This window comes from Sarcophilus harrisii, chromosome 3, assembly GCF_902635505.1.
Source record: "Sarcophilus harrisii chromosome 3, mSarHar1.11, whole genome shotgun sequence".
Taxonomy (NCBI): Eukaryota; Metazoa; Chordata; class Mammalia; order Dasyuromorphia; family Dasyuridae; genus Sarcophilus; species Sarcophilus harrisii.
The window spans coordinates 278,644,494-278,664,844 of NC_045428.1; the positions used below are offsets into that span (position 1 = coordinate 278,644,494).

At 33.6% G+C, this 20,351-nt stretch overlaps 2 protein-coding genes across 2 annotated transcripts in view; one reads left to right on the forward strand and one right to left on the reverse strand.

Moving 5' to 3' along the window:
* The window catches only part of IMPG2 (interphotoreceptor matrix proteoglycan 2), a 79,142-nt gene extending 60,485 nt beyond the window's left edge, over positions 1–18,657 (reverse strand). Inside the window, exons 1-5 of the mRNA XM_023498961.2 lie at positions 18,495–18,657; positions 17,231–17,476; positions 8,365–8,531; positions 1,052–1,083; positions 925–948 (exon numbers count right to left, since the gene is read on the reverse strand). Of these exons, the coding sequence (XP_023354729.2) occupies positions 925–948; positions 1,052–1,083; positions 8,365–8,531; positions 17,231–17,476; positions 18,495–18,573 (548 nt within the window). The 5' untranslated portion in view covers positions 18,574–18,657. The remainder of the gene's footprint in view (positions 1–924; positions 949–1,051; positions 1,084–8,364; positions 8,532–17,230; positions 17,477–18,494) is intronic.
* LOC100918193 (putative protein FAM172B) overlaps positions 1–20,351 on the forward strand; it is a 194,813-nt gene that overhangs the window by 8,232 nt on the left and 166,230 nt on the right. The gene's annotated exons all lie outside the window — the stretch shown is intronic.

A 20,351-nucleotide genomic window follows, 5' to 3' on the forward strand; every position in this document is an offset into this window, starting at 1 on the left:
TTCTGAAAAGCAAATTGGGAGTATAACCACTACAGGGCCTATATCCCAAAGAGATCAGACAAAGAGAAAAAGGACATATGGGCATGAAAATATTCATAACAATTTTTTTCTAGGGGCAAAGAATTAGAAACTGAAAAGGTATCCATTAATTGGGTAGTTGTTGAACAAATGACAGTATATGAATGTAATAAAAAATTAACAGAATGACCAGTTTCAGAGAAACCTGGGAAGATTTGTAGGAGCTGATGGCAAGTAAAGTAAACAAAAGCAGGAGAACAATTTATAGAATAATAACATTTGAGAGACTTAAGAACTCTGATCAATACAATAATCAGCCATGATTCCAGAGGACAGATCATGAAGTAATATTAAAAACCTTCTAACAGAAAAGCAATAGACTTAAAATAGAGAGAATAAGACACAGATTTTTGGACATGGACAATGTAGAAATTTGCTTTGCTTGACTATGCATAAATTTGTTTTTTGGGTCTTGTTTTTCTTTACTTTAAATGGGTGGGTATAAAAGAAAAAAAATACTTGTTAATTGAAAAATAAAATGAAAAAAAAATCTATACACAGGATATACCACTTAATCATGTACAAGTTCCCGGTCAACAGGGATCTTTTAATTTTTATTTCTATATCCACGGCTGAAAGCACAGTGTCATGGAACAGAGTAGTTGCTTAATAAATATTTGTTGCTGAGATGTTGACTACACCTTCAAAACTTAGTTCTGGTTTTACCACCCTGCTTTTGGACCTAAAAGTACTAGTTTATGCCACAAAAACTAATCATTTACTTGTTTTCTCCAGGGTAGTAACCAAGTCTGTGGCTTGTTAAAGATAGACAGTAAACAAAATCAGTGCCTGCTAAAAAATTAAAAGGGAGGTGGCTGCAAATGAGGGAAAAATCAAGACACTTACCTACATGACCAGTCACTGCAGGACCTGGCAAAAAAGTGGGAAGGCAACAATTAACCTTGAGAATTCACATTGAGACATTACACTTTTTTCCTACCTAATATGAACTCAAAGAAAAGCAGACACTTACCTATTTAATGTTTCCTGTGTGTAAGCCAGTTTCTAGGGAAAACATAGGGGAAAAAAAATAAGTTGTGAAAATACTTAAGAGGTATCAATGAATAATCAATTCTATTGCCTGAGACACTTTTTCTTAATGGTGCAACATCTATATCATTATCCATTCAGACTTGACTGATTGAACATATGGCTAGACATTGTACTAAGGCCATTAGCATATCCCATTGTTACTAATAAAACTGTTTCATTAACCCAAACCCAATTCCTCACCTTACAAGATGATCTCCAGACATGTGCCATTAGTCAAGAGGGGAACTAAGTGACTAACCAATGCTGTTTATCTGCTTCTGGGGGAAAAATAAAATCTCTCAAAGAGTATTTCTTTATGCACATTGCTTTGTGAACCCTCTTGTACTAGGTTGCAAACCTCTGTCCCATTCACTACGTATTACAGTGCCTTGAAAGCAATTTTCAATAAATCAGTCAATTAGTTTCTTTATGACCTCATGGACTATATATAGCTCACCAACAGAGTCCACAGTTTTCTTGGTAAAAATACTGGAGTACTTTGTAATTTCCTTCTCCAATGGATTAAGACAAACAGGTTAAGTGATTTGCCCAAAAATCACACAGCTATTATCTGAAGCCCGATTTAATATCAGGTCTTTCTGGCTCAAGACTAGACCTAGCACTCTATTCACTGAGTCATCTACCTGCCTCCTAATTCAACAGAATAAATTAATATCTTCAACCTGCATTTCCCTTTTTTCTTCTTATGCACTTAGCATTGGGATGGCAACTTCCTGTTGCACAACTTATTCTCGATGATTCACCTTTGTAGAATCACAACTTTTAGAGCTAGACAACCCCCATTAGATACCATATAGTTATTTTGTCCACGATAGCCTTTAAATATGTCTATTTTATTATACTCATCCTATATACTTTATGTTTAATAGTTTTTAGGATACTGTAAGCACTCACTTTTTAAAAAAATTGCTTAATTTTAATCATTTAAACTAGTTTAACTATTGGTTTTAGAGATGGCATCAAATAGTGAAGAGAATATTTGGTCTGACTCTCAACTTGGACATGTGCTAGCTGTATGACTTTGTTATTTGTATCCAGCCTGTTTTTCTTATTTTTAAAATCCTCTTAGAAGATTGTTTCAGAACCATACCCTCTCCTCTCCTCCCTTCCCTTAAATTAGATTAGCCTCAGTTTCTTCTATTGTAAAGTGAGAATAATGAAGACAAATGCCCAACCTATTTTAGGATGTTATGGGGGAAATACTTAATAAATCTTACAGTACTATAAGTATTACTATTATTATACAATTTATAAATGTTGTTATAACCAAAGAGATTTGTAAATCATAACGCCTTATATAAAGGGATTATTATTGTTGATGATATTTAGACAAATTGGTTTGGTTAGGTTTTTATAGACTACATTGCTTATAATATTTGATTTTAGGTTGTGATATCTTATTTTGCTTATACCCCCAGACTTTTAAAATAAATTCAACAAATACCTATCAAGTGCCTACTATATGAGTCAAAGAGCACACTTCAAAGCTACATAATAAAAGTGCAAGAAAATGAAATGAAAACAATCTAACTAATCTACTTCTTATTCAATTGAGGAACAACCTGGTGGAATCTCTTATTTAATGGATGAAAGACTTTAACTTCACATTTCTGAAGGAGTCTCTTGGAGTATTTTTAGCCTTCCCCAGTTAGATGCACCAAATGTAATATACTAAATACTTTCACTTCACTTTGTAAACACACTCTGTCAGACACCTAAACAACCCAGTTTAATATACACATTTCCTCTTGATTTTGCATTCGTCTAGCAGTGTTTCATTTTCATTAACTCTGAAATCCCATTATCTGATTATAATCTTTTTATCATTCTATTCTCCCCTCTTATGAACTCTATAATTCTGTTTTTCATCCTCACTGTCACTGATCTCTAATTCCTCCATTCCTTAGCTTTTTTTTCCCTTGAATCATCATCTCTGTTACAGTCTTCCTCCCTTCTCTGTCTTAACTTCTTGGTGAACCACCTGACCTCCTCACTATACTCCTTCTCATCATGCTTTGCTGAGTATTATCCTTACATCATTCTAACCATTTGTTACATTCACTTCAATTCATATTTTGCTGAATGAAATTAGAGAAAATCATGAAATCATGCTGAGAAAGGTGCTGACTGGAACCATTACAAAGTTATATTATATAACCTCAAGCGGACTCTTATTGTGGGGAGAAAATTCTTTCAGACCTCCTTAATCTACTCACTATTGCACTCACCACCAGTTTTTCAAAACCTTTTCATCCCTCCCCGCTCACCTTAGGTGAGAACCTTGACTCATATTTCATTGAAAAAAAAAAGGGAAGCCATTCACTAACTACCTCCTCTTCTCACCTCCTCATTTCATATAATTCAGGTGCCATGCTTCCCCTTCTATCTTCTCCTCTGATCCCCTTTCAAATAAAGATGTAGTTGTTCTTGTTAAGGCAAATCCCATTAAATGCCCAAGTGATGCTATCCCATCCCATTTTCTCTAACAGATTGGTTCCTCCCTCTTATCATTCTTATACTAATCTTCAATCACTCTCAATCTACTGTTTGCTTCTCTGAGGTCTACAAACACTCATGTCATCTCCACTTTTAAAAAACAAACTGATTTGATCCAATCATTACTTGCTAGTCCTCCTCCTATTTCTCTCCTTTTAATGGCTAAACTCCATGAGAAAGATGTCTACAATTAGGGCCTCTATTATTTCCTCTACTCTCACTTCTTAACTCTCTGCATTATGGCTTCCCCACCTCATCATTCAAGTGAAACTACTCTCTTGAAAGTTAACTGTGATCTCTTAACTATCAAATTTCATGGCCTTTTCTCACTCTTCATCCTTCTTGACCTTGCTTCAGCCTTTGACACTGATGATCATCCTCTTCACAGAGATACATTTCCTCTCTAGGTTTTTGGGACTCTGCTCTCTCCTGGTTTTTAGCCTATTTGATTACTCCTTTTCATTTCCCTTTGCTGGATTTTCAACTGGATCACATGGCCCAGTCTGAGGCCAGTTTTGAATTCAAGTCCTCTTGATCCCAAGCCCAGCATTCTCTCACTTAGAGTGAAGAATATTCTCAGTGGAGAGCAATGACCATAAAAACTAAAGAGAGTAACCCTAGCTTACTGAATGGACTCCCTTGAGAGTATTTTTAAAGAGTTGAAAAATGAAAGGGTAAAAATGGTTTGGGATCTATATCACCAGAATAAATACTAACATCAGTGATGCTACAGATCCATTAAAATGTGATCAAATACAGAGGAAGATAGTTACTCAATAATCACATAAAGAAAGCAACTAATTATATTAATATTCATTTACTTAAGCCTTTCACTATTAGAGATATATAATTGCATAATATACTTCATGCTTATAACTGAATGCCAAGAATAGAATTAGTATTGAATTATGGCATCATCATCATAAAAATAATAACAAAAAGATTTTGCTTTAGCAGTTCAGACTTACAGATCAATGTTTTATCAATAGAAAGCTTATCAATAGAAACAATGTAACATATCACTGCAGGTTGTAAAAATTTGGCATCCTCCCTATGCCTAGCAAAATAAAACTTGTTGGCTAGAATCTTGTTCTCAAAGATTACATATAACTACACTATAAATATAGAGCTCAACATACCCTGAAGAACTCAATCAATAAACTGTTCTCAAACCAGGCCATTATCACAGATGAAACCATTACCCACAAATATCTAAACATAAGATTAATTCTCAAATACTTGAAAGGGCTGCTTTAATTGATATCACCATATCTTATATTCATCATCTCCAATCTACATAGAACAAAAAGCTTTCAAAATATAGCAATCTAGTAAAGGAAATCAAAATCACATTGGACGAGGATATTCCTATCTGACAATAGAATTGTACCAAGGATGCTTACAGCATGCCATAGTAGGATGAGTTTTTAATCCTAAAACTTTAATTCTTCAACACAATAAAAATCATCTGTTATCCATGTGTGCAATAGTCCATTGAATATTCAACATAAAATGATCTTATAGCTTAGCAACTTGATCCAGGACCACTTCTATTTGAATTGCATTCTCCCCAAAAATAAGAAAAATGAAATTAAAAATCTATCAAATAAAACTCCATCAAAGTCTAACTCACTATCCATGCTATTGGAGGGGGGAGGGGATGAAGGGAGATTAAAAAGAAATAACAAAGTAGTAAAATGCCACTTAGAGTAGGGACATCACATGTCAAAATAGTCCTTAAGAAAGTCCAACAGGAATCCTGAAACTCCACCTAAATGGGACTTGTTGGTACCAATGATTAGATTAGCACCCACTTAGTGGGACCCTATGAGGCAAAGAAATAGATAGTGATAACACAAGGTTATAGACTGGCCCTACTTGACATTGTCATAATTGTTAACATAAAGGATGAAAGAATGTGCGCGCTTCTTTATGTGCTAGTAACAAACTTAATCAACCACAAAAACATTCTATTCACCTATTCAAGAGTCAAGCAGAGGGCTAAATATAAAATAATAATAGGTTTGCAGCTTATCCTCAGACTTTCTATTTGAACCTAATTACAAAAAGATTAACAATGAGATGATGGTAATAAAAGTTCATATTTATATGGTACTTTTTGGTATATGAAAATTACTGCTAGAAACTGTCAAACCTAAATGTCTCGTGAGAAGTAGTTGTGATAATCTGACTGAGCTAATTCCCATGTTACCAATGATTTGTTATTTGTATATTTTATTTATTTTTGAGCTAAGATTTCCCCAGTGAGATCAATGTTTTCCTTATGCATTCTTCATAAATTTATACTTCTGTTTTCAATGATCTCTCAGTGTGAAATGTTCAGTACAATCTAAGATACACTGCTGCCAAAGCTAGAAAAACCTCCTGTGTTTACAAGACTATTGACATATATGTAAAAGGAGCATATGGCCTTGAGAAAAGCAGCTCTATTTAGGGAGAGAATACCAGAAGTCTTACTAACACAGTAGCTTTTATGTAGTAAATATTTGACACATATTTATAGAACTGAATATTGAGGAAGAAGTAGCAATCTGAAAAAATTCAAATTTTTTTTTTAGAGGGAGGTCTACTCACTCTAATCATTCCCTCCTACTCTTCTAAATTATCAACTCTATTCCAATCTTATTTTCCTTTCTATTTAATCTTGACCATTTCACATCTGAACCTAATCTCTCCTTGATCTTTCCTTATTTCTGGATAATTCGCTCCCAACCCTGAGTAGCTACTGCCGTTTATCTCCTCTGTTCCTATTCCATGAAATGCAAATGCTTCTATAGAATTACATGAAGCCCTATTGATTGGATCCACTACCAATTTATGCTATCAATTTTGTCCCTATATCGTCACTGAATTTTGCATAGGAGTTGAGGGTCCCTCTCTTTTTTCAGGGACACACTGAAATCAGGCCCTATTATTCATAGGGGTAACATGTGCCAAACTGAGCCCTATTTAGTGAGTTTCCTCTATATTATAGGAGCTAATATATGCAGTGATGGGGACTTTAAGCTTCCTGTCTTCTCTTATTAAGAAAAAGTCCAAAAAACCATTACATTGAACTCCCAATCCCTATATTTATGCCCACCTGCATTTTTGATTTCCTTCACAAGCTAATTGTACAATATTTCAGAATCTGATTCTTTTTGTACAGCAAAATAACAGTTTGGTCATGTATACTTATTGTGTATCTAATTTATATTTTAATATATTTAACATCTACTAGTCATCCTGCCATCTGGGGGAGGGGGTGGGGGGTAAGAAGTGAAAAATTGGAACAAGAGGTTTGTGCAATTGTTAATGCTGTAAAGTTACCCATGCATATAACCTGTAAATAAAAGGCTATTAAATAAATAAATAAAAATTAAAAAAAAGAAAAGAAACTCACTGATAAAATATAAACATGAAAATTTATTTTCTTGCACTTGATACAAAAATAAATAAAAACAAAGAAAAAAAAAAGAAAGTCCATTTAGCTATTATCAGGTATAACCAAGCCCTAAACTACCCTATCTATATAGAATGATGTAAGGATGGAACTTTTTATTAGCCTCTATTGTCTATCTCTCCAATCTCTGGATATCTTTAGACAAACTTTGAGATACATCTTTAGACAGGTTTGGGTCTGCCAGGTGCATTGTTCTCCCAACCCTATTACATATCTCCCACTCCTGGTGCCTATTTAACCTCCTCATTTTAACTGTAACCTCTTGTAAATAAATGTCCTTTTTGGCACAGAGAATGGCCAGTGTGAATTTGTCATATGTTTATCTCAAATTAGGAATTGCTACTCTGACCTCATCATGCAGCAAAGAACAATTAATACATTCATTAATCATCTCCTAATTTGAAATAAACTGTTTCAATAATTTAATAAAAATAAATAAATTCACAAGCAAGCAAACAAAACAGGCCAGTGATTTTGTAGATATGAGGAATTCCCAGTGTAGAAACTCCCTTTGACAATGCAAATCAGCACTTAACAGCGAAATAATCTTTAAAAGTTAAGGGGGTAAGAAGTTAAATAACTTGCTTAGGACTTACATCCATGTCTGCCTGTTTCTATATATCATAAGAATTTTTTAATTTCACAAGTTATAACTGTTACCATAGAGTCAAACTTAGTCATTTAAAAAAACCTTTGATGAAGCATCCATCCTCTGACACTTTCTAGCTGTATGACTCTGGGCAAGTCACTTCAATTCTGCTTCAGTTTCCTCATCTATGAAGTAGGGATAATAATGGTTGCTATGAAGATCAAATAAGAAAATTGTAAATTTTCTTGAAAATTGCTTGACAAATTTCTTGGAACATAGTAGTTGTTATATAAATGCTTATCCCTTCCTTCCCAATAAAGCTAGTTAAATTCTGCTGCTATTATTTAGTCCTGTCCAATTCTTCATGACCTTATGGATAGCAATATTGTCCATAGGGTTTTCACATCAAGGATATTGGAGTGATTTGGCATTTCCTTCTCTAGTGGATTAATCCAAACAGGGTTAAGTTACTTGCCCAAGGTCACACAGCTAGTAAGTATTTGAGGCTGGATTTAACACAGGTCTTCCTGACACCAGGCCAAGTGTTCTTTAGCCACCTAGCTACCTAGTTAAATGCACAATGAGCTTTTAGATTCAATGAATAAAGAAAGCAAAACTACAAGAATTCTGGCTGCATTTAAATGCTTCCAAATTTGTTCAGAAATTTCCACTTCTCCAGACCTACCTTTACAATTAGGCTCTGGTGTTCTTCAGACTGACTAAAGTTTGTACCCATTTCAAATATACTTATAGTTCCGTCCTCACAGAGATTCATCCAGTGTCGATACTCCTCATGACGGGGCAGACGGTCCCAAAAGGTCTTGAAAACTTCCCAGACAGCTTCCTGACACACTGGAAAATGGCCAAAGTAAATATGATGACAAGCTGAAGGATAATAGGCTTCTTTGAGGGATCATGAGATTGTCTTGCTTTTACCTTGAGAGACCATTCCTAAAACTTCATTAATGATAAATCGAATTGTCCGTGAATGGCCTCTACCTTCTTTCTCACTTTCTCAGATTGCCTATATATATGTACATGGTATATACTTTGTATAAACTATGATGTTTTTATTTTATCTCCACATCCTCCTTGGCCCCCACTTCAACCCCATCCCTCATCTTGAGAAAAGTGTATCCTCAAACCTCAGCACATCCTAAGTACTGAATATATGCTTGATAGCTTGTTGCCTGGCTGAATGATCTTCATTTTATTTGCTAAAGACTTTTTAGATAAAAATTTTGTATTAAGCTTGTACTCTAGATCATTTTCCTCCATCCGAAAATGTATTTTGTTATTCTCAATAGTATTTTATTTTCCCAACACATATAAAGATAATTTTCAACATTCAGTTCTGTAAGATTTTGTGTTGCAAATTTTCTCTTCTTCCCTCCCCAAGACAACAAGCAATTCAATATAGGTTAAATATGTACAATTCTTCTAAATTGACCTGTACCCTAATAAGCAGAATTTTTCCTTCATTTCTCAAAAAATAAATGTCTTTATATTTTTTTTTTTTTTATTTAATAGCCTTTAATTTACAGGATATATACATGGGTAACTTTACAGCATTAACAATTGCCAAACCTCTTGTTCAATTTTCACCTCTTACCCCCCACCTCCCTAAATGGCAGGATGACAGTAGATGTTAAATATATTAAAATATAACTTAGATACACAATAAGTATACATGACCAAAACATTATTTTGCTGTACAAAAAGAATCAGACTCTGAATTATTGTACAATTAGCTTGTGAAGGAAATCAAAGATGCAGGTGTGCATAAATATAGGGACTAGGAATTCAATGTAATGGTTTTAGTCATCTCCCAGAGTTCTTTTCTGGGTATAGCTAGTTCAGTTCATTACTGCTCCATTAGAAATGATTTGGTTGATCTCGTTGCTGAGGATGGCCTGATCCATCAGGACTGGTCATCATCTAGTATTGTTGTTAGTATATAATGATCTCTGGTCCTGCTCATTTCACTTAGCATCAGTTCGTGTAAGTCTCTCCAGGCCTTTCTGAAATCATCCTGTTGGTCATTTCTTACAGAACAGTAATATTCCATAATTTTCATATACCACAATTTATTCAGCCATTCTCCAACTGATGGACATCCACTCAGTCTCCAGTCTCTAGCCACCACAAAAAGGGCTGCCACAAACATTCGTGCACACACAGGTCCCTTTCCCTTCCTTATAATCTCTTTGGGATATAATCCCAGTAGTAACACTGCTGGATCAAAGGGCATGCACAGTTCGACAACCTCTTGAGCATAGTTCCAAACTACTCTCCAAAATGGTTGGATTCGTTCACAACTCCACCAACAATGAATCAATGTCCCAGTTTTCCCACATCCCCCCCAACAATCATCATTATTTTTTCCTGTCATCTTAGCCAATCTGACAGGCGTGCAGTGGTATCCCAGAGCTGTCCCAATCTGCATTTCTCCGATCAATAATGACCTGGAGCATCTTTTCATATGACTAGAAATAGTTTCAATTTCCCCATCCGAGAATTGTCTGTTCATATCCCTTGACCATTTCTCAACTGGAGAATGGCTTGATTTTTTATAAATTAGAGTTAATTCTCTACACATTTTGGAAATGAGGCCCCTATCAGAACCTTCGACTGTAAAAATATTTTCCCAGTCTATTGCTTCCCTTCTAATCTTGTCTGCATTAGTTTTGTTTGTACAAAAACTTTTCAGTTTGGTATAATCGAAATTTTCTATTTTGTGATCAGTAATGATCTCTAGTTCTGCTTTGGTCATAAAACCTTCCCTTCCACAGGTCTGAGAGGTATACTATCTATGTTCCTCTAATTTATTAATAATTTCATTCTTTATGCCTAGGTCATGAACCCATTTTGACCTTATCTTGGTGTACGGACGTTAAGTATGGATCAATGCCTAGTTTCTGCCATATTAGTTTCCAATTTTCCCAGCAATTTTATCAAACAGTAAGTTCTTATCCCAAAAGCTGGGATCTTTGGGTTTGTCAAAGACTAGGTTGCTATATTTGTTGACTGTTTTATCCCTTGAACCTAATCTATTCCACTGATCAACTAATCTATTCCTTAGCCAATACCAAATAGTTTTGGTAACTGCTGCTCTATAGTATAGTTTTAGATCTGGTACAGCTAAGCCACCATCATTTGATTTTTTTTTTATTAATTCCCTTGAAATTCTTGACCTTTTGTTTTTCCATATGAACTTTGTTGTTATTTTTTCTAGGTCATTAAAATAGTTTTTTGGGAGTCTGATTGGTATAGATGTCTTTATATTTTTAATGGTAGTACAAGTCTTAAAAATGCTGTACTTTCCCAATGTACTGAAACCATCTTAATAAAAAATCTATTGTTCACAGGGCTCTTTGGGGTGCTAAGTTAAATTAAGCTGTTGCTTAACTTCACCTATTAGCATGAGTTAACTTTACCTATTAATGTGAGCAGCAATGTTTGCTGGAAGATAGCCATGCTTTTATTTTTTTTTTGATGGAAAAGGGTTAAAATATTATTTCTTCAACTTATACCATTTTGGCACAATTATATTGCACAAGCTCCTCCCCAAATTTGTAACTTATATCTCATGATTAAAGAAACCTATTCAAAAGATTAAAATTATTTTATATCATCTAAAAGACTGAATACACATTGCTAGAAGCCCAAAAGAAAGAAAATATCAAGATGGGGTAGGGCAGAATTAGTCTTCTTTTAATGTATAAAAAATAGCATTTGGATTTTATAAGGAAAAGCATCCCTATATATAAATCAAAAGTATTTTATTTTATTTAAACTTGCTAGGTTTTTACAAGGTCAAATTCTAAAACAAAAAGATAAAGTACAATCTTCTGTCTGATCTACATGGTGGATTTCTGTATACTCTTGGCATTCCATAACTAGTACTCAAACTTCAATAGATTGTGAGAGAGATCAAAACTATATTGAGCAGAATTTGAAGAACCATGTAAAATCATAAAACGTTAACTTTAGAGGTGGTCTTGATATAATATAGTTCAACCCCTGAGTTTTACAGCTTTCTAGGGGGTGTAATAAGGCCATTTTCAAAGAATGCAGGGAATACAAATCAGAGTCTTAAGGGATCATTTGGAAAAATAATGAAAGCCATCTGATTGAGACTACATATACCAACAGTTAGACATCAAATTCATCCTGGAACCTATTTACTTTGGTCTATACAACTATGCATGCAGTATGAATGTGTATACACACATACATATGTACATATAACCATAATTATCATAGGAAAGTAGACAAAGAGCTGATGCAAATATTTATTTTTTATGTTTCCATTTCACATGATTAGTAAAGGAAAGGTCAGAATCCAGCAGGCTCAATTAGGAGAAAAGGCAAGTATTGTTATAGAATCGCTCAAAGCTCATCTTTCTGCTTTTTATCTCCAAAAACAAAACCAAACTATTTGCCTCAATTTCCTCATCTATAAAATGAACTAGAGAAGGAAACAGGAAACCACTCCAGTATCTTTGCCAAGAAAACTCCAAATGGGCTCATGAAGAAAACAACTGAACAAGTCGTTTAACACTAAGCAAATCAATTAATCTGTATGTGCTACAGCGTTCTCATTTGTAACCTGAGAATAGCTTCTACCTCCCAGAGCTGTAGTGATGATGAAATGAGATAACACTGATAAAATCCATCACAAATTTCAAAGCACTACAATACTAGCTATTGCTGTTGTTGTACCACATTATCCTGACTTTTCATAAGACAGCTGAGTGATTGCTAAGGAATGGAATATTTCTGTAATTTTTTCCAGGGTAAGGAGGTAGAAAGGAAGATTTAGAAAACAAGAACAGGAGATCTAGTGGAACACCAGGAGAGGGCCCCCAATGCTCGAGATCAGTACAATGACATTGGATACATAAGAGATAGACAGAAAAAGTACTGATCATAACTAAAGCATATGTGTACTGCAAAGGATCATTTAGGGCAAATATCACCTAATTCACTAGAATGAACCATTTTACAGAATCCTACAAAATTAATCTATATTCTACTCTTTTTTTGAATTATAGCTTTTTATTTACAAATTATATGCATGGGCAATTTAACAGCATTGACAATTGCCAAACCTCTTGTTCCAATTTTTTCCCTCCTTCCCCCCATGCCCACCCCCAGATGGCAGGTTGCCCATATATTCCACTCTTGTGAATTATATATTTATGCTTGTGGAGCAATCTACATGAAACTTTATTTTCCTGGGGTGATTTCTTCTTACAAAAATAATAAAATTATTTTTTAAAAAAACATCTTTTGGGAATGGTGAGGCTAACATAAATAGACTAGTACTGGAAATCAGTGGGGGATAGGAACACCTCCTAGTCATTTGCTGAAGTAGGAAAAGCTGGGATTTAATCCAGATTTAATCTCATTTGCAGCTTAGATTATGTATCATGTCCAGTAACCAGAAGTCCAATGTCATGTAAGATCTACTTGAGAACATGAATGTCTAAATTTTTTTTTCTACTATAATTTTACAGTAACCTATTATCAGCTGAAGTTAAGTCTGCACTCTCACAAAGCAGGATTATCTGTAGTAAAAACAAAATTGTAGTTTTTAATGGAAACTGAAGTCCACATTACAAATGTAATAAATAATAAAAACTAATCACTGTAACTGTTAAACATATATAAATTCCTTGACTATTTAGTCATCTTGCAAACTCTGATGTTAACATACCTCTGGAGCAGGATAATTTTCAAAAACCTACCTATAACAAACAAGTATTCTGCATAACAATAAAACAGACCTTTTTAAGTAATTTTGATGGTTTTTAAAAAGTCTAGAATAAAGCTTAATAGAGACCTAGCTTCATCAATACTTTCTATGACCTCAGGCCAGCTTTATTCACAATACAACCAAATCTCATCTTTTAATGTAGAGCTCTTTACTGACAAACAACTCTAGATGATGTAATGTGGCATAGGAAATCATTTAATCTCTGTCTTGGTTTTCTCAACTATAAAATAGAAATAAATAGTGACACCTACCCACCAAGAGTTGATCTGAGGATCAATGAGATAATAATTATAAAGCACTTAGTACAATGCCTGGCACATAGCAAATGCTATATAAAAGTTACTTTGATTATTCATAATTATTAATTAGCATTATTAAGTAATATTAATAATAAATATCAATATATTATACTTAATGTTAATAAATAATATTGATCATTATCAATAATAATCATAATAAAAATAAAACAGTACTTTACTAACTTTGTGAACACAGGCAAATCACAACTATAGCTACCTATATTGATAGTTTCCTCAACTATAAAATGGGGATAACAACAGTACCTCCCAGGATTGTGGTGAAGATTAAATATTTTTAAAGCAATCAACACAGTGCCTAACTATTTAGTAGGAGCTTAATAAATGCTTGTTGCCTTCTTTCAAAACTTTTTGACTGAATCAGATACCTATTAAAAAAGTTAGATTTCCTTGGAAACATAATGACCTCATATTGGGGCTGCTTGTCTCCCTCATCCAGTTCACAACTACACACTTGGTGAAGATTTCTCATCTTTCTGTCAATATGCTTGAAAATCAACAGCTATATAAAAAGAACAGTTTGTCAGGTGTTTTGGCCACTGGAACTTTGCCAGTTTCCAAATATCTGGTTCCTGGGATAAAGTAACATTCATTTTACTCAGATTCCAAAATATTTACACTAAAAGATTTCAAAGAAATCTTTAAACTCTTTTTCAAAGGCAATAACATGGTTACAAAACTAACATCCTAAAGCACAGGAACAATGATTAGAAATTGAATGAGGTTGATTTAGACTAGATATAAGGTTAAATTCCTTATAAACAAAAGTGGAATGGGCTTCCTTGACTTCCCCATGTAACTTTACCCACTTTGGATGCCTTCAAGAAGAGGCTAGATGACTACTTTAATTATATATTATAGAAAAGAGAACCAACATTTACTAATGTTATTAATGTTTTGTAATTAATTAACACCTACTGTGTGCCAGGCACTATGCACTAAGCACTTTTCAAATCTGATCCTTATGCCCAATTGGTGAGGTAATAGATGTTACAATTCCCACTTTACAGTTAAAGAAACTAAGGCAGCCAGAGGTTGTGACTTACCCAGGGTCATACATTGTCTGAGGCTGAATTTGAACTTTGGTCTTCCTGACTCCAGGGCTAGTAATATACCTATCGTGCTACTCAAATGCCATTACATTAGAGTAAGGATCTTTTTATTGTGTGAAAGTTAGCCTAGCTGATTACTGAAGTCCCTTGTGACTCAAATTCTGCAACTCTACCTACCATGAAAAATATATTTTAATATAAAATTGTGTTATACAAGTAATCTAATAGTAATATAAAATGCAATTTTAATGGTTAAAAAAAAGTCTAAATGAGATGATTCAGGCCAATTCCAATGATCTTGTGATGAGGAGAGAGAGCCATCAATACCCAGAGAGAGAACTGTGGGAACTGAGGGTGGATTACAACATGGCATTTTTACTCTTTTTATTTTCATTTTCAGTTTTTCCTTTTTGATCTGATTTTTCTTATGCAGCAAGATAATTATATAAATGTGTATACAGATGTTGGATTTAACATATATTTTTACCATGTTTAACATATACTGGATTACTTGTCATCTAAAGGAAAGGGTAGGAAGAAGGAAAGGAAAAATTGGAACACAGGGTTTTGCAAGGGTCAATGTTGAAAATTATTCATGAATATATTTTAAAAATAAAATACTTTAATTTTTAAAAAGTCTAGAATAAAGCTTAATAGAGACCTGGCTTTATCAGTACTTTCTATGACCCCAGTCCAGCTTTATTCACAACACAACCAAATCTCATCTTTTAATGTAGAGCTCTTTACTGACAAACAACTGTAGGTGATAATCCTAGAGTACAATATATTAATTTTTCTTCAAAAAACACTCAGAAATTCATTTATATATTCACAAGTAGGACTAGATGACCAAAAGACCAAAATTCCCTATGTAGAATTATAGATATCACACTTTCCCCAGGTACTCATGTAACATTAAAATGCTAGTCTGAAATTATAGACTACTTTAAAAAAATAAAGTGTTACTACTTTTAGGTTCATACAATAACTAAAATTTACAAAGTGGAAATGGATCTAAAGAAAATATCAATAGAAAAAGCATCTTGTCTTGATTGAAGCCCTAATAATGAAGTTCTACTTAGCAAACATCTTTAGAGAATATGTTATATTAAATAACTAGAATCTGGCCAAAAAGAGGTAAAATGAATTAGTCCAAGGTCACATTTAGTTATTTTTTTTAATGTTTATTTATTGTTGCATACACATACACACACACACATATACATACAGATATACACATATATAGATATATAGAAAAACACACATATATACCTGTGTATGTGTGAGTGTATGTGTATGTGTGAATGTATGTATTTTTCTTGTGCAGCATATATATTAGGAGGTGGATAAAGTGCTGAGCCTGGAGTTAGGAAACATTCATCTTACTGGTTTCAAATACAGTCTTGACCACTAAGCAAGTCACTTAACCCTATTTGCCTCAGTTTCCTCATCTGCAAAATGGGCTGGAGAAGAAAATAGCAAATCACTCTAATATCTTTGCAAAGAAAACTCCAAATGGAGTCAGGAAGTATCAGACAGAACTGAAATCACTCAACAATAAATATTTTTATACATTGTTTTCCATCATCTCCCTCACCAAACTTTCCATTGTAATAGAGGAAAAACATCTTAACAAAAACCACAAACACATTTAAAGTGTCAAACAATATATCTCATATTTCACAAATGAAATCTCCAGTCTCTCCTGAGAAATGTATTTGTCACTTCTCAAAGATCACAAATAGTCATTTCATTTAATCAGATTTTGTCTTTGATTGTTGTTTTTATTTACATTATAATAATTATTGGCAGTCAATAAATAGGTAGGATTGGAAGGAGTTCTTCAAACCCCATATCTAATATTTGAGTTAAAAATACTACCTGTTTCTATAAATAGGTGTCTTTACAGTGATTGAAAATAGTTTGTCCTCTTAAGTAGTTTAAACATTTTCTCTAAAACCTGGCTGGTGATGTTAATTTTCTCAGTAAGTCCTTTCTTCATAACAAGAATCAGATTTAGCCTAATCCTAACAAGTCTGTCAAATTCTGACTGCCAACTAAAGGAATGAGGTTTTGTTGCATTTAACTTCATGTACATAGATAGCTGAGATAGCTAAGTAACTATGTCAGTAGATAGAACACTGTTATATGGCACAGTAGATAGCCAGGCCTGGAGTCAGGAAGACTCTTCTTCCTGAGTTCAAATATGGCTTCAAATACTATTTTGTTTGCCTCAATTCCACATCTATAAAATGTGCTGGAGGAGGAAATGGCAAATTACTCCAGTATCTTTGCCAAGAAAACCCCCCAAAACAACAATAAAATATGAGAACTCTTCTAATCTTTAACACGGAGTCTGTAGGGCGTGTATATTAGGAGCTAGAGAGTGTGAATACTTACCTCGGACTTTAAAATACTTCAAGTGGTTTGCCACAATCTGTGCAATAGTTTCATCTGGGCAAATTTTAACCCCATTAGGAAATAAAGTAGCTCGCTTCTGGCGGAATAATAGTTGCTGTTTATTTTTTCTGTAATCAAGAGGCTTCTCTTCTGCATACAGAGGAATTGAGGGCTGTAAACTCATCCAGAATCGTGAAATTGAAACCTTCGATTCCTGGATCTTCTCTGAAGGCAAATAGGTTTGTGCTATGAAATAAAACCATGTGCAAATTTTTGGGATGAAAGATGGAAAAACAACCTATTACCCCAAATGAAAGATCAAACAATAGTATGTAGCCAATAGTATTTATACTATATATATACATAAATATGTATATACATATATATATAATATATTAAAAAATGATCCAAGTATAAGATGACATATACAAAGGGGGAAATTTGAAGAGATAAGTATTTGATCATTTTTCCACTTAGTATTTTCCACTCCTTGGTGAACTTATTTCAGAATTGTTAAGCGTTACTAAGATGAAATACACATCAAATATCAAAATGACAGAAAAGAGAAAGCATTTTGCTTTTGGTTTATTTTTTTTAACATTCATTATTCAATGTATTAATAGTAGATCAAAATTATTGCCCAATGTATTGCTCAATTATTTTATACTACACTGTTTTGGGCTTCAGAAAGTTTGATAGCTACATGGAACTTAATGACCACTGGAAAAGAGCAGAACTTCCTTGAGTTCCTTTTTTAAGTGGGATTGACACTCATATACTAATGGAGCTTTAAAACAGAAAAATCAAACTATGCCTTCCCCATTTGTTCTACATTTATAACTAAATACTTCTATTCTGCCTGGTTTTCATCTGCTCTGAATTAATAACAGTTGCTAGAAAGCAGTCTTATTTGGATATATTACAAAATAATGAAAAGATCTCTCTAAAGGTTTTTCCCCCATTAGCCTGAGCATTCTTTTCCAGTCTAAAAATTATCAATATCTGAACTATCAGGCCTGAATCATCAGCACAAATAATATAAAAGTGAAGTAAAAATATGTGAATTTGCTATGACTAAGGAATTACTAAAGCAAAAGGAAAGGTCTTTATTGAGATTCAAGATAGTTGAAACAGAACAAATACCAAGGATAAATACATCTACTCTATATGCTTACCATTTATTCTATTTTTTTCAATTATCAGTTACTTAGATGAAAGTATTCTTTAAAAATTCTCTTATAATCACAGAAAAAAATGACATTACCTGTTAAAGTTTGAAGGTCACCTTCTATCAAGACAAATATCAAAATACCCAAAGAAGTTTTCCAAGAAAAAGAGAACATATTTGTTCGAGCTAAAAAACCAAAGGAACTTGGAGGTTAAGTACTTAAGCCAGAACTAAATCTTGAAATCTTCTGTGCCTTTATAGCAAAAAAAAAAAAAAAAAAAAAAAAAAAAAAAAAAACTGATATTAAAAATTAAATTTTGGTCTAGAGTATATTGCCATGGCAGTATAAATTAGCCTAAAGTAAAATGTTTCCTGCTCAATTTTCTTTTCCATGCAAAAAAAATTTTAACTTCTTTCCGGGAATAAGGTAGGTGCTGCAGCAGGAAGAAAAACTCCTCTAGATAGCAGATGGCAGAGACGATTTTCTTTGTTGTTTTAATCTGTCTGCCTAAGCTCTTTACTGACACTCATCATGCTAAACAAGGACAATATGTCTCATGTAATTCACTGAGTTTCGCCCTGCCTACAGATCAGGGAAGATCTCTAAGACATTTTTCTTTTCTGCCTTTCAAGATCTACAAATTAAGATGAACAACCAGTCAACTACTGATTACAAACGGCTTATAAATTTAAACTGACATTCTTGTTTACTTAATGATCTTTTTGCAGCCAATGAATACATCTATTTCACAAGCTCCATTTGTCTACTAAGAATTGAAGGCCTCTTAGTGTTGCTTGTTTGCTACCAAATTTGAGACTTAAGATACTAATCAAGTAGCCTTCCTCTATCATTATGACATAACATGTAATGCAATTCATTATTTAAAGACATAGTAAATCAGACTCTTGGAGTTTGGAGGACTTTTGTCCCAAATAATTAGGAACCTTACATCAAACATAATCATAAGCTAAATTCTTGTTTTGTTTCATACTGGGCAAGTTCTACAAGAATAACAGGTAGTAACTACAACCTGAGAGAAATGATTATCAATAACCAATGATTTGAGGGGATCCAGAGTTCCCCTTTTTCTAATGTCCTCATTTCAAAGTTCATTCTCTGAAGTTCATTAAATAATTTTCTCCTCAATCATGGTCAGACTCTATTCAACTTTACAAAGAATTTAATCTAAGGTGGGGAAGTCCTCTATGCTCTACTCAGGTTGGGTTGGGATAAATTCTTCAATTAGTTTGCACTAGGTTGGGGGTAATTTGGAAGTAAATGACTTAAGTACATTAGAATAGATTCAGCACCTCATTGTAATATTCTCTCTCACTACTTGTTGGCCAAAGTTGATTGCCACACTCTGGAACATCTAATTTTCCAAGGACATTATAAAGGCTTATAAAGCCTTGAGTCCATTGCCATGATTGTCTTCAGCATTCAAGAATGTTACTGACTTCTTTTATTAAAATGCTAGCATTATTAATAAAATTAGTAATTACCCAGAAATTGTCTCTTGAACCTTTTAAACATAACAAACCCTAGAAGACTAATGCTAAAATATGCTACCCACCTCTTGATGAGAATTAATGGACTTAAGATACAGAATGAGGTATATATTTTCAGATACAATCAGTTTAGTAATGTGTTTTGTATGGTTGTGCATATTTCTTACAAGGACTTGATTTTTCTTTTTTCTTTTTCAACTAGAGGAAAGGGAGTCCAAGAGGGAATAAGGATAGGGCAGCAAAAAGGAAGAATTGATGAGGCATCTTTTTCTAAAATGCAGAGAATGGAATGAAATATGAAGAAATAAGCACTAACAAGCAGGAGAGCTTTTGAAAGCTACAGGAAAGCTCTTCTAAGTACCATATGAAAACTTCAGTGAAGGCTGAATTTTTAGCCTCTAGAGCAGATGACAATGAATCTCAAGCCAGATGTATAAGGTACAA